Consider the following 15,797-nt stretch of genomic DNA (forward strand, 5'->3'; position numbering starts at 1 on the left):
AACCTTTTTATGCTAACACTCTTATTATTGGTCAATCTGTAACCAACTCCTGCAGTATCCTGCCTTCATCCCTTTATTTTCCCTCCATCATTAAAAAAGGTCCTAATAATCCTAAAGATGCCATAACATCTATGAAGATGCACAAACTCTCCTCTGTGACTGAACCAGAGCCATGTCTGCTTTTGCATTCACCGCACAGACAAATTACTGTTTAATATCTGATCGCAATCGACTGCGGGTCGGGAGGAATTTAGACACCGCCAAACTGGGATTGAACCCACAGCGCTGAGTGCGGGAGGACATCGTTCAGCTTATTTCTCTTCCTCTTCTCATGCTGATTATTCACGCAGTTACATCAGATGACTGCGAACCCCAAACTGAAGCTGCTGCATATTAAATAATGATCATTTTTAACAGGTATAGACACAAATGTGTGTGTGTATGTGTTCCTTTGGTAGGTTTTCTCTTTTTTGCAACTGCTCTGGGAAATTGTGGCGTTCATGGGTTGTAGGTATAACCAGACATGAACCGAGTGCTTGGACCCTGTGATGGCATGAACAGAGCGCTGCTGACTGGGGCAGTCCCCCCTCCCCCTACCTAAAACACACACGCATGCCCGGGGTGTTGGAGACAGGCAGCACTGACCCAGATAGTGTCTCTGTCCCACCCTCTCTCTCTCTCTCTCTCTCTCTCTCTCTCTCTCTCTCTCTCTCTTTCTCAGCACTGTAGAAAATTTGCTCAGCAAGAGTTTTTATTTCCCTGCTGAGTGTTTATGTAAATGTTTGAAATCGTAAAAATTATCCATTGTAAGATCTAAGAGTCTTAAGAGTATGTTTACACCGAGCTAAGTCGTTAAAAATATATATTTTTCTCCGCTAAAAACTGGAGTCGCCTGCTTGATGTTTGGATGATTGAATGGAGATTTTTATCAAAACACCAAAGTCACCTGTAACTTCCTTTTGATGTCAGAATTGGTATGAATATGACGAGTATGAGAGTAGTATGAGAGCATATGAATAATCAGAAAAAACATACAAGATGTGGGTTCAAAGAGGACTGCTCTGTACGTGGGAAATTTGGAAACTGATTGGAAACTGTAGTGAGACAGACACTTGTGATCACCTATGTTGTGTTTTATTATATCTGATCACACAATACACATGTTGTCATTCTGTGTCGGTTAGTCAGATTACTACATGTACTAAAACAGAAAAGGTTAACCCTTCACAGGCGGAGCCACGGGTGGGAGGAAGAGAAGACCGTGCCTGTGTGTACGAGTGTATTTCTTTATGTCTGAATGTTTGCAGTATGTTCCTCCAGCACCTCTCGTGCCTTCTTACTGCCATCCACTCGTAAGACAGCAGATAAAATCAAATTACATTTTTCAGGTAAACCACTTGTAGGTAGTTTGATGATCTAAAATTTTAATATTCTGAATCCCATTCACCGATTCCCCTTCACCGATTAAAAATAGATTTTGGAAAATGTTGAGATTGGCCTGTTTGAAGGCCAGAGACGGATCCTCTTTTGGTCATTAAATGTTGAAAACGCAACTATGTTCTATTAACAAAGAAAGAAGAGCTGCAACTGTTTATTAATTATGACGACTAAAGTCAACTCTACTGTGGACGCTCTGGCTGCACTGAAGGATGTGAGAAAATGTCTGAACAGAAACATGCGGAATATTCAAGGATAGTCACACACAAAAAATGTAATATCCACATTGACCTGCCGCCAGGAAAATATGTTCACATGATGATCACATGACCGTTATTGACAGTTACGTAGTACAATAACGAGTATGACGAGCAAGAGAGTCCACAAAGAGCGGTTGTTATTTATTCGCTGGTTACGTTGTTACGTTATCTGGTTCTGTTCTGTGTTTATACATTGTTTTGTTACGTTGTAACGTTACTATGTTTATTTTGGATTCTGTACCTACACCTGCTGTTTAACAGCTGATCGCGGCGCAGCGCGAAATAATTGTAATACATGTAGTGTATTTGTGAAAAACTATTAAATTATAAAATAGCTATAACTTTTAATTATAAAAAAATAAAAATAATACAACATTTAAATTTAAACTTTGTGATTCTGTTTAGGCCAGCAGAGAAGGCTTAGCAGGCCCTGATGGCCCGCCACTGTTGTTTTGTTATGTTGTTACATTGTAACGTTGCTATGTTTTTACATTGCTTTGTTTTACGTTGTAACGTTACGGTATTATGTTGTTACATTGGACTTTCTAGTTGTCAACCAGTTAATTGATAAAACCTTTTTGTAGGCTTTGACGAGGTTATTGTTTAGCCCTATTTGTTGGCCACGATAACGGTCCTCAAGTGTCCATGGGAACAGAAAGATATGCATCGCCTGTTACAAAGTCTGCTTCATATTCATATTATTTTTCTCTTATTTTTTACATGATAACAATACGCATAAGCAAGAAGAAGAAAACAGAGCAACAACATACATACAGTGGCTTTCAAAAGTATTCATACCCCTTGAACGTTTCCACATTTTGTCACATTACACGCCACAAACATAAATATATTTTATTGGAATTTTATGTGAAAGACCAACACAAAGTGTCACACAATTGTGAAGTACAAAGAAAATGATACGTGATTTTACATTTTTTTTCACAAATAAAAAACTGAAAAGGGCAGTGTGCAAAATTATTCAGCCCCCTTTTCTCTGAGTGCAACCAATTGCCTTCAGAAGTTGCCTGATGACTGCTGAATGATTGAATGTTGACCGAATGACTAAATAGAGTCAACCTGTGTGTAATCTAATCTCAGTACAAATACAGCTGTTCTGTGACGGCCTCAGAGGTTTGTTAAGAGAATATTGGGGAGCAAACAGGACCATGAAGTCCAAGGAACACACCAGACAGGTCAGAGATAAAGTTGTGGAGAAGTTTAAAGCAGGATTAGGCTAGAAAAATATTTCCCAAGCTTTGAACATGTCACGGAGCACTGTTCAATCCATTATCCGGAAATGGAAAGAGTATGGAACAACTGCAAACCTACCAAGACACGGCCGTCCACCTAAAACTACATGTTGAACAAGGAGAGCACTGACAAGAGACGCAGCCAAGAGGCCCATGGTGACTCTGGACGAACTGCAGAGATCCACAGCTCAGGTGGGGGAATCTGTCCACAGGACAACTATTGGGCGTGCACGCCACAAATCTGGCCTTTATGGAAGAGTGGCAAGAAGAAAGCCATTGTTAAAAGAAAACCATAAGAAGTCCCGTTTGCAGTTTGCCAGAAACCATGTGGGGGACACAGCAAACATGTGGAAGAGGGTGCTCTGGTCAGATGAGACCAAAATTTAACTTTTTGGCCTAAATGCAAAACGTTATGTGTGGTGGAAACCTAACACTGCACCTCACCCTGAACACACCATCCCCACTGTCAAACATGGTGGTGGTAGCATGATGCTCTGGGGGTGCTTCTCTTCAGCAGGGACCGGGAAGTTGGTCAGAGTTGATGGGACGATGGATGGAGCCAAATACAGGGCAATCTGGGAAGAAAACCTGTTGGAGTCTGCAAAAGACTTGAGACTGGGGCGGAGGTTCACCTTCCAGCAGGACAACGACCCTAAACATAAAGCCAGGGCTACAATGGAATGGTTTAAAACAAAACATATTCATGTGTTAGAATACCCAGTCAAAGTCCAGACCTAAATCCCATCGAGAATCTGTGGCAAGATCTGAAAATCGACGTTCACAAACGCTCTCCATCTAATCTGACTGACCTTAAGCTGTTTTGCAAAGAAGAATGGGCAAAAATCTCAGTCTCTAGATGTGCAAAGCTGGTAGAGACATACCCCAAAAGACTGGCAGCTGTAATTGCAGCAAAAGGCGGTTCCACAAAGTATTGACTCAGGGGGGCTGAATAATTTTGCACACTGCAGTTTTCAGTTTTTTATTTGTGAAAAAAATTTAAATGTGACATGTGACAAAATGTGGAAACGTTCACGGGGTATGAATACTTTTGCGAGCCACTGTAAACGTTTAAGCGGAATTAGGCACGTGACCCCCTAACACGTCTTCTCTCGTCAGCAAAAATAATTAAAATGCATCTGATTTATTGACCTCAGGATGACCTTGTCTAAGATAACGGCATACTGCTTGTATTTCTGTCTGTCGTCCACAGACATCTGCAGCTCTCTCTTCAGCTTCTCCTTTGGGCGGCCGTTCTTAAAGCAACGATTGTCAGTGGGCTGGGCCGCCTCTGCTCTCGGCAAAGTGAGAAGTTCACAGAGTCTGTCTGTTGCCGGAGAACTCCCTCAGATATGATCGCGTTGCAGTTCAGCTCGATTCGGCACTGAAAGGGTCCAATCTCTGTCTGTCCGTCTGTCCCTCTCTACCCCCACCCTGACTTCCTGTGGTGGGATCAGAGGCTGACAGGGTCACACCCACCCCACCCTTCTTTATTCCAGGAACTCCACAGTGGTCCCCCCGTCCCCTACACACACACACACACACACACACACACACACACACACACACACACACACACACACACACACACACACACACACACACTCTTGTCACTCTTCATTTACACGCATGTGACATGCACACTCAGTCTCTCACTATCACTACTCATTAGTGCTGCTTCAACGCACACACACACACACACACACACTCTTTCCCCTTCCCCGGCTGCAGATGTGGATCAAGTGGGATTTGCAAAAGATTCTCCGTCCTGTTCGGAGTGGTAGATCTGGGTGTGGCGTGATCGCTGCGGCGCGCTGATACACAGAAGAGGTTCTGGCGACTTAAACTTCGGTGTGTTTTCTCTGATTTACTGCTTATGTGGCTCTGTCTGAACTCCACCTAGCCGAAGCTCTACATTAGGTTTAAACAAATGCTGAGGAATTATATCGCAAAGTCGATCCAGATATGGCTACAAGGACTTTACCGCAACCAATCCAAAACCCGTTCGAGCAGACTTCTTCTGGACTCCAAAAACAAGATGCTCATGTGCGCTATCGACAAGAACGCAGAGTTTATTAAGGCCTTTCGTTTGTAGAAGAAAAGCCTCCACTGGAGTTTTGCCCTTCAGCTGTGCCGTCGGCAGCCTTCAGCTCTTTCCATCAGACAAAAACAAATCCTCCCTCCTCCTGACTGTTTGACACTCAACTAAAAATGTCAACAATGAGGCGTTCACGACTAGAAGTGGTACTTTGTATCGTGTCTCATTCCTTTTTTTTGTGCAAAGAATTTCACCTAAAGCATTAAGAAGTTTGCTCAGTGAGTTAAAGCATCTCCCGAGTGGCCAGCAACCGGTGATAGTTTGCATTTTCTCTGTCGGGCACATTTACAACTTGATGAGGCATTTAGAAGAAGGTGACGAGGGCGTTCGATTGTTGATGGTGAGCCATTTGTATTCATGCTACCTCCGTAGAACTGAATGAGCCGGTTTCGACACGGAAGGACGAGCCAAAAGTGGCCAATTATCAGATGATGACGAGGCCAGTCGGGTTAGAAAACATCAAGCTGGAACAAACCCCAGAAAAACTGAACTGAGAAGGAGTCGATGGACAAAAGAACAGGTTATAAGAGAAGAATACTGACTGTGAGAATGTAACACTTTTATCGGAGGACTCAGATTCCACATGTTTCATTGACATCATTTCAACTCTGTTGGTTCGGATCATGGTGTTAATTCTTGGAATCCAGAACATTCTCATCCAGATATCCTTTACACGTAGTTTACATTTGTGATTGGAGGGTTGCATAAGTTTCCTGTTTCCTGCACATATCCTCTTAACTCTATAGACCTTTTCAAACGCACCATTGCATTTCCTGTTGCAGTGTGTTGGTAAGCTGAAGTAGGAAGTGAGCGTGCACTAAAGCAAATACCCAGGGAGTTTGTTTCCCTCGTACCTTAAATAAAAGTACTTCATCACATTACAAATGTTTAACTGATACATTTATATCTATGTTTTTGGCCGTCACCATGTTGGTTTTTGGGGCCATCGGCATCTTGTTTTTCAGTAATCAAAATGGACACACGAGGGTGGAGCTAAGTACGACCGAAGATTACATAGTTTTAGGGGACCAAAAATGTAATAATTAACTTTCATGAGGTGTAAACACACTGTGAGAAAGGGTTAAAGTTCTAAGACGAAAACACTGACCTCTCCCAGACTGGACAACGTTGTGTTCACTTCGTAGCCCCGCCCTTAAGCATACTCTGCTTTATGGTCTGTTTGACTCTAAAGCCTAGTTTATGGTTCTCCGTCACGTCGACGGCATAGGTACGCCGTCGACGTGACGCCGTCGTTGAGCATTCGAAGTTCTGCGTCGAGGGACCGCGTTGCTCTGCAATTAACCGCCATGCCGCCAGGGCGGTGTTCCTGTGTGGCTGTGTGGTTTCAGGGGTTATAGCCGAATTCCGGTCACAGTAAACAATGGCGACCAAGTTGGAGCGGCTGCATTAAAGTTGGAGCTCATCAATATTGAAGAGCAAATGCTTATATTGCAAATGATGAAGCGCAGGCGACAGAGAAGACGTTTGCGGAGGTGGTCTGTACGACCACTAAACCGGTCGAGGCTGGGAAAAAGCAATTGCCGGAAATTACGTTCTGAGCGGACCAATCACAGCGCTTGCGGTCCGCGTCAACGCGACGCGTAGTTAGGATTTTTTGGAGGTGCGCGTCAGGCTACGGCGTAGGGGTCTGCGTCGACGGCGTAGCTACGGCGTAGGTACGCCGTCGACCTGACGGAGAACCATAAACTAGGCTTAAATGGACCATCATTTACTTGATTGAGACCATAAACTCATGTTTACAATGTCTACCAAGGAAATAAATCAAGAGAGTGGAGTAATTTTCTCATAGACTTCTATACTACAGAGGAGTCGCCCCCTAGTGGTCAGTAGAGATAATTCTGATTTAAGGCTCTACAGACCCAGAGGTTGTTGCCTGCTTGTAACCTTATATCTGGGGCGACTGGGCTCAGTGGTTAGCATGCCCATCTTTCAATCAGAGGATCGGTGGTTTGAGCCCCGGCTCTGCTAGTCCATGTCGATGTGTCCTTGAGCAAGACACTTAACCCCTAATTGCTCCCCGTTGCTGTGTCTATGGTGTAAAGAGCAAACATGTAAGTCATTTGGATAAAAGTGTCAGCTAAATTAAATGTAATGTATCTGATGTGCATTATGGTCCATTTCCTGGTCCTTTTTTGTGCAGAAATCAGATGGATCTCTTCCTGTGTGGTTCTTTAATGTTGTTACAAAATGGTGGCCCCAACAAACCGGATGTTACCCTCAGGGTTTTAGCTCGCTCCCAACCCTCTCAAAAATAATTCTGCTCTTAAACACATTGGTAGCACGATGTACATGGTATGGACCCAATTATTTACAAGATGCCAGGGACCCACAAAACAATACAATAGAAAGTAAAGTAAAAGCTGCTTTAAAACATAGTTTGGTGAATTTTCAGAGCCTGGCTGTCGGTGGGTTGCCAGTTTTGGGGGGAGTGGGGGAAGGTGTGGCATTAAGCTGCCTTCACCTTTGTTTGAAGACACAGAGGGAGCTCTGTTCCATCACAATAGGACTGAGAGACCAGTGTGTGTCCTCTCTGTGTGTGTGTGTGTGTGTGTGTGTGTGTGTCTGTGTGTGTGTGGGAGGGGTTGTGCTGGCAGCCACACCCAGACTGATTGGCTGATGCCACACCTCACAGTGGAATCCGCTGGAGCCAGGTCACATGTTGGCCTGCAACAGTCTTTAGGCTGACCTGGATTTGGCTCTGTGGCTTCTCTCAGCACTGGATTCTGGATGAAGAGTGTTTATTTCCAGTTTTTGAAGTTTAAAGTACAGTAAGTACATTTTTGCTCTTGTAGTGACATTTAATGCCTTGAAATATGTCTACTTTGACAAGTTATTGTTCCTTGATATCAACATTTGTATTGCTATTAATGTAGATAGCTATCACACTCATTCATGTACGTAGTACTACGTTTCCCATGCTGCGAGCAGGAAGTTTAGAACTATGTGTATTTCAGCCTCTGAGAAAGGAGGTGTGAAGTCATCACTTCCTGTCTGAGTCTCGCTCACACAGTATGGCACCATTTATTCGAAGCCACGCCAGGTCGGGCAGCGCGACGGCCCGTTAGCGTAAACGGGTTCAACCTCCGACCAGGTGTGTCAGGTTCACAAATACGAGGCAAAGAAAAGCAGCTCAGACGTTGACCTGCCGAGTCCCACTTCTTTTTAAAAACCACAACAACAAAACAATCCTCTGAAACGTCGGCCGTAACCACATTCTCTTCAGCAAAAGCCAAGTCTAAAGAGGAAGAGAGAAAAGAATCAGAAGGGAAGTCATCTTTTGTGACAACTTCCACTAGTGGAGGCCAGATCAGCAGTATTCAACCTGAGGGTCACGACCCAGCCGTGGGTCAGCTGGAAACTGAAATATAGAAGCTGTGGTTGATGCAACTTTGTCTTCGGTCTTCGGTCTCTTTATGACACATTTCTTTTGTTCTTTAACCTTTTGGTGTCTCGTTTTTTAAGTCTGTTTTTTTTTAACATGATATTCAATCTGTCAATCAGAATTGGCACTAATAAGAGATTTCATACTGCACTTGTGTTTAAATTCTCCTTCCACTGTTGAAGACGGTATTGTCGGAAGACTAACCAGCTTGATTAGTCAATTAAGGAAGTAGTTGTTCGGCATGAAATGTACAGACATACAATTAAATAATTGAATAATCATTGTAAGACATCTTTTGTGCCGTTCGGGCTATTTATTCTTGTTCTTATGGTTACCTGTATTTCAACAACATTTGAGATCTTTTTTGGATAAAAGCTTTTGTAGATAAAAAAGAAAAGGAAAAAGGAATGTGTACTTTTGGTGTTAGCTGGTCTGGACTAATTTAATCAAACTGAAGAATCACCACTTCAAATCGTGTGAGTTGTGCTCATATAGGTCTCAAGGAAATAAGTCTTTAATTGTGAGGAAAAAAAAGAGCATAAAAAAACAACTAAAGAAATCGGAGTCTGCTGAGACCGAAACGACCGATTAGCCGATGAACCGATTGCCCCGGATTTCACGGTTATCGCGCACGATGCTGAGTTCAGTGTCAGTGGAAACCTGCGAGTAGATTTACATCTGGAGTAAATGTCATCGTGGATTGTTCAGCTATTAATGCATTGTTTTATAGTTTTATTTGGAGGAGTATCTCAGATAGCAAATTTAGATGCGAGAGAAGGGAAATGGACATGGAGAGAAAATGGAGACAGAGAAGAAGAGAAGGGGTGTGTGCAGCATGAGATGTGTGTGTGTGTGTGTGTGTGTGTGTGTGTGTGTGTGTGTGTGTGTGTGTGTGTGTGTGTGTGTGTGTGTGTGTGTGTGTGTGTGTGTGTGTGTGTTGAGTCCCTCTGCCTCGGCACACCTCTCTCACTCTGTGTGTGTGTGTGTGTGTGTGTCTCTCGCTCGGCTTCCAGAAAAGGGTGTGTCCGCCTGCCTGCTCTGAAAGGGAGGGAGGGGTCAGTCCACGGCTACTCCTCCCTACTCTCGCTGTTATTTCTCTCTCGCTCTCATTCCCTGACTGGCCGCCTCAGGATTAGGCCTTTGTCTCTTTGCCTTTTAATTTTCTATCTTCTTCTTCTTTTTTTATTTAACACAATGTGTGTGTGTGTGTGTGTGTTGTGTTACCCCTCCTCTCCGGCAAGATTTGTGAGAGGGGGTTTTCTTTAGCCAACTTCTAGATCAGAGGTAATTTCCCCCTCCTCCAAACTCTAGCATGCCATTTCCTGTCTTACTTCCTCTCCTACCTGTCTTCCTCCCTTTGCACATTTTCCTTCCTCTTCTCTTGCTTCTTGTCCTCCCCACGCCCACTTCACTCCTCGTTCCTTCTTCAAATCCTTCCCGGTCTCTCTCTCCCCCTGTCCTGGAAGTTTTGGCTTTTCTTTTTTTCTCACCCTTCCCTCCCCTTGTTTTCTCTGCCATTTCTCCCAACCCCCTCTTTCCCCCTCCTCAACTACCCCCCTTATCACCTCCTCTCTTTCCCTACCTTCCTCCTCTACTTGTCACATATCCTTCTCACCTTCTTCTCCTCCTCCTTCTCAGTGCCAGTCGACTCCTAAGCAGAAGAAGAGTGCGGTCGGCGGCCAGAAGAAGCTGAGGAGCACAGCCAAGCAGAGCGCCCTCAACCAAAAGCAGCAGCAACCGCCGCCGCCGTCGTCATCACCGCCGGCGGCCCGGGAAGAGGAGGAGGAGGAGGAGGAGGAGGAAAAGGAGGAGGAAGAGGAGGAGCTGGCGACAGGGCCACAGGAGAAGGAGCAGGCAGTCAAGGAGGAGCGAGAGGAAGTGGCGACACAGTCTGTGAAGAAGAAGGAGGCAGAGGAGGAGGGCGGTACAGCCATGCCCTCTATACAGATCAAACCAGAGCCTGAGGAGATGGAGTGCACGGTGAGAATTGGGGGGGGGGGAGGGCGCTGATTGGTTGGTTGATTGATTAGAACATACAGATGCAGGAGAGTCAGGTGTGTTTGGGCGCCGACTCGCATCGCTCACGACGAGGCAGGTTTGATTGCTTGGGTTCATTCTCTTTACAAACGAGTCCGTGATTGACAAATTATTAATTTGTTTCCAACTCAAGGGAGTCCAGATTGGTTCCTGATGCTCTCCATTTCACACCATCTCACAATTGGTAATTTGAGTTGTGGTTTATTTCAACCTGGGTCTTATTTCTCATAGTATTGGTCATCGTTCCTTTCTGTAATAACAACAGTTTTTTTTCCAACTTCATTCATGAGATCTGGGAACGTGATTGCTAAATTCAAGAGGGCTGTAAACAAACTGACAGAGGAGAGGAAACCAATACGACCGTTGGATTTTAAACTCCATCACACTTGACAACATTGACCCGTCAGGTGGGCTCAATTTCCATTTTACCTCCAAATGAAGTGGTCTAGATCCCAAGCTGTCTGATCCTCTGACTGCACGATACTGATGTTATCGCGATTGACAAAACTACCAATACCAGACTCAAGTTGTAGTTAAACTGGAAAATCAAGTTTTTAATTATCAGCTGTAAAAGTAAAAGACTGATGCACCAAGAAGTAGAGGCCTGACCAGGTTATCTGACTAGTTTCAAGTCTTCTTCAATACAGCTTAATGTTCATTTAGTAAATGATGGTCCATTTAGAGTTAAACTGATCATAAAGCAGGGGATGCTTTAGGGCGGGGCTACAAGGTTCTGGGAGTTGTCCATGTTATCATCTTACAATTTTGACCCTCTCACAGCATGTGAACAATGTCTTAGGACACCCTCTTGTGTCACAAAAAAAATAAGATGTCGACAGCGGACAAGCTAAACTCGAGGCATCAAAACCACAGTCCACAAACCAGCGGGTGACATCCACTTCTTATATAATTATGGTGACTATGGTAACAGATTAATACATTTGAGGGCTTAGCAGCGACTTAACTCCACAGTTTATAATACTATGAGGACGGATTTTACCACTCTGCAACATTTTCCATCCCTGTTGGGCTTCATGACTGAACACAGGTATCCTCACCAGCTGTTGACGGACTACCGTAGTCTGAGAGATACTTGAGGTGTGGAAGTATCTTCTCATTCTGAGACTAAAAACAGACCAAACTCCTGTAGATTTACGGCTTTTCGGCAGCGTAAATGTGCCAGCGACTACTTTCTTTAAAAATATCTGTCTCGTGTTTGTACAAGCTCTGGTGTAGTTGTGTAGTTTGGTAGCGACTCCCAGAGGTTTAAAGGTCAACACTGAGTTTCAACATCCTGTCTCTTACTTTTGTATGTGAAGGTGTTTTTATTTTTAGTTATTACTATCAGATCCCCAGATTCAGATCACCAAACAAACGGTAGACGTAATCAGCTGCTTCACACATGTTCGGTCTCTAAATGGAATGGAAATTGATTTAAAAATCCTGCTGATGGATGAACAAACGCTCAAGATCCTCCGGTGTTTAGACTTCAAACTCCTTCCTAGCTCCTAAACGACAAAACTAAACGATTTAAAACTGACAAAGCAGAGATATCATGTCTGTCATTAGACAAGTTCGAAGGGTTTCCCATCCCCTATAGAGGACGTAGAGAAGGGATCGAAGGAAGGTACTGAGTTTCAATGGAGATTAAGGGTCATAGATTGGTAGGCGGGTCAGCGAATGAGGAAGGAATTGATGATGAATGGGGATTTGTAGATGGAGAGATGGAAATGCAGGAGCACAACGGATAGAGAATTGACTGGAGAGATGTATGGAGGGGCGGTTGAGCGCTACAGGAGGGTGAGGAGGTGAGAGGATGGAGTGTTTAGTGACGGTGATGATGAAGGTCGGGAGCGTTTTTAAGTCTATAAAATATGGAGTGTGGAATCTCATGATGCAGTTTGAGCTCCCGTTGGTGACGGAGCTTCCTTCTTCTCCTGCTTCTTGTTCTTCTTGTTCTTCCAAACAAACCAGAATCATAACACATATTACTTCCTGCTCTGATATTTTTTCTCCCAGGAAATTATTAACTGGAATTGAGGGTTTATTTCAGAAAACAAACCAACTCAGTCAATTATTGTTTCTTCAAAACCCCCGAACAACGTCTTGTAAACACTTTCCGAAAGAGGAAACCCTTAACAGAAATTGATTAGTTTGGAATTCCCGCTTGATAAATGATTAATCCACGAGGTTATGATTTTAATGTTTGCACAGCGTTGGCGTCAGCAGGCGCTCGACAGCCGGTTCAGCAGTTCTTCAGACCAGAAAGAAACCTCTGGAAAGGGCTTGTGAATGAGGAGCACCCTCATTGTTCTCAGTCGCCGCTGGTTGCTGCTGGAGGGCCTCCGAGCAAAGCGCAGAACCTTCTATCAACCTCCGGGTCTCTTGGACTGTGTGCACGTGAAGCTTGTGCGCTCTCTCCGGACAAAAAGTCTGAAAGCACACTTAGCGAACAGACACCTAATTGCTCTGCACGGCGCACTGACATTTGCGGTTCTGCATGTGAAGCGGCAACGTTGACCTTTTTGTTTTGTTTTAATCCTGAGTGACTTTCGGGCAGAGTATCGGCGGAACGAGCTCCATGAAAGGAACAGTGAAGGGGTCAAAGGTCACGGCAGAGAGAGAGAGGGGAGAAATCCTCTTAAGATAGGAACTCCTGCTCGGGGGGACCCTGCCGGTTTTATTTCTCAGGATCAAACTATTTCAATCGGAATGTCGGCTTATGAATTAAGCTTTCTTTCCCCTCGTGGTTTACAGAGCCTGTATCTTTCAGTTGACTCCTCTTCTTTTACACGTGACTTTTCACTCTCTCAGATTTATCCTCCCCGAAGGATTTGAGTTGTGTAAATAAACATTAAATAGTGTGCAGTTCAAGCCTTTAAATCGTGGCCAGACAAAATGGCAAAAGAACGACCTAATACCTAATAAAGGCTTTAAAGTTGTTGTGTTCGAGTCTCTACTGCCCCATAAACTCATTGTCTTCCATGCCTGTTGAGTGTTAGTTAGCCTCCTATATACTGTCTGTGTCCGTCATGTCTTCACTGGGTGGTTTCAGTCTGTGTTTAGCAGAGGATTTTTTTTCAAAGTTTGACAGAGAAATTTGCAGCATTCGCAGCAGCATTTTGGACTCTCATGGTCTGTTTTAGTTCGATAAATCTCAGTGGCCAAAAACTCTTTACTTACATGACATGACACCCTTGTCTAAAGTGCGCTGTGCCGCATGAATGCATTTAGAAAAGTTGACAGATTGAGAGATCATACTTGAAAGTCTAGATCTTTTTCTTTCCTGTTGTGTTTGCAATAATTACTGATGTAAACAAGCATTAATCAGCAGCAGAAACCTAGTCGTTGTTTTGGGTTTGTCCTGAATTAAGAGACTTACTGTCACCGTGATAATGATACATGGTTTTGGTCTTTTGTCTTGAACTTACACTACTTTGTCTACATTTTAATTGTGTGTAATAGCTTGGAATACAAATTATCAATCATTAGGTGTTCAGATTATTTGGTCTGCCTTTTGTCTCCCAAAAGGCCACATTATGTTCCCAAAGATGTGCTTAGTGATGCATAGTCACCTGCTTGGCCTCGCGGCTATTAAAAGAGACGCAGCTCATATTTATGACTGTTTGTCTGCCGGCTGGTTGCGTATTTTAATTGCGATTTGGGACAAAATGATTATTGCAGGGTTCTTACGGTCATGGAAAACCTGGAAAAGTCATGGAATTTTAAAATGGTTATTTCCAGGCCTGGAAAAGTCCTTGAAAAAAATAAAATCCCAATAGTTTTGGAAAAGTCATGGAAATGTGTTATATTCATATGTTCATGACGTTCATTTACGCTGAGTTTGAAATAATGAATATGCTTTTAAAAGAAAGACGCTCAAAAAATAAGCAGGCATATAGGCATTTGTATAAATATTTATTTATTTTTAATCAAACTATTGTCTCTCATTCATTTGTGTCATTTAAGGTATACTGTATGCTTTGGAATTGTCATTGTTAGTTTAAATACTACATTTTCTCACTTTTTCATGTTTACACCCAGATTTTACTAAATGTTTGGTCATGGAAATTTGGTTTAAAGTCATGGAAATCCATTGGTCAAAATGTGTATGAACCCTGTTATTGGTGGCTAGATGTTCCGCAATGCCGATTAAATGTAATCACAAATAATAATAATAACTTCCGGAGTGCGAACATGTCGCTGGTGCAGGTTGGCATCGTAGGCATGTTGCCATACCTTTTTGGTATTTCTAGCTTCAGTGTGGAGTTGATGGGTAGGCCCATGCACCTACCCGTCATAATCGGAGAAGGTATATAATAAAGGGCGTGAGCGGTAATTTTAAGGTGAGGCCTGGCTTATGCTCGGGCACGCTAGGGCAGCAGTTAGCCCCGCCCAGATACAGAGGAAAGAGGGAAGGGTGTTGTCGGCTGGATGGGCGGAGGAAGCTGTGGGAAGAGAAGATAGGAAGGGAAACAATTTGGGGGAGAAGAAGGAGATAGATGAGAAAAGAGGGAGAGGAGAGAGATTGAAGACGGTCAGATAAGGGAAGGCTGCACTGCAGGATTATGACCGCCATCCATTTTGTCCTCCTCTGTGCTGCCTTCAATGTTTAGTTTAGTTTTTGTTATCCATGATGTGGTCTCAGTTGTGTTTTGTACAGACACAAACAGAGAGGCTAGCTGCTGCCATTGATTTTCATCAGGAAAGCTAACGGTGCTAACACCCTTTTTAAATGAAACCGCAATGCAAGTGGAGAGTTGTTTTGTCTGGCCGCACAATCAATCAAAAAAGTTAACAGAGTTTATTGGGGTTTATTTTGGGGGAGATTGGCTCAATGAGAAAAGACAAACTTCAAAATCCAAACCAGTACATATGTTTTTTTATGCTCCATGCTAATGCTCATAGTCTTTGTATAGGGAATAACCTTTAATTCCTCTTGTTTATTTAACCCTCTTGTCGTGTCCCTTACTTTAGTGTTCCCGGTCAAATATGACCGGTCAATAGACCGGTCATATTTGAACACAAAAAACATTAATCATCACCAAATTAGATTGCACACCTTTTTTAGCCGTAAACTATGTCTCAGACTAGTGGTTTACATGAATAACTGTTCAATCCGAAAATCTCCTCATCAGTCGCCTTCTCATTGTGTTAATATACTGTCAGTTTATGGCAATACTGTATATAAAATGCCTTGAATTCCCCAAGTATTGGGTGTGAAGGAAGTGGGGGTTGCAATCAGAGACCCACAATAGCCAAACACCTGTTGACAGTCTTTATTGGCTGATTTAAAAAAAAAAAAAAACACGTAT

The 15,797-nt window shown here is 43.4% G+C and overlaps 1 protein-coding gene across 1 annotated transcript in view; it reads left to right on the plus strand.

Moving 5' to 3' along the window:
• The window catches only part of klf8 (Kruppel like factor 8), a gene marked incomplete at both ends in the record, with an annotated part of 60,614 nt that overhangs the window by 30,706 nt on the left and 14,111 nt on the right, over positions 1–15,797 (plus strand). The window contains one exon of the mRNA XM_079214241.1: positions 10,084–10,425. Coding sequence (XP_079070367.1) covers positions 10,084–10,425 — 342 coding nt within the window. The remainder of the gene's footprint in view (positions 1–10,083; positions 10,426–15,797) is intronic.

Source organism: Taurulus bubalis, assembly GCF_910589615.1.
Source record: "Taurulus bubalis genome assembly, chromosome: 2".
Lineage (NCBI taxonomy): Eukaryota > Metazoa > Chordata > Actinopteri > Perciformes > Cottidae > Taurulus > Taurulus bubalis.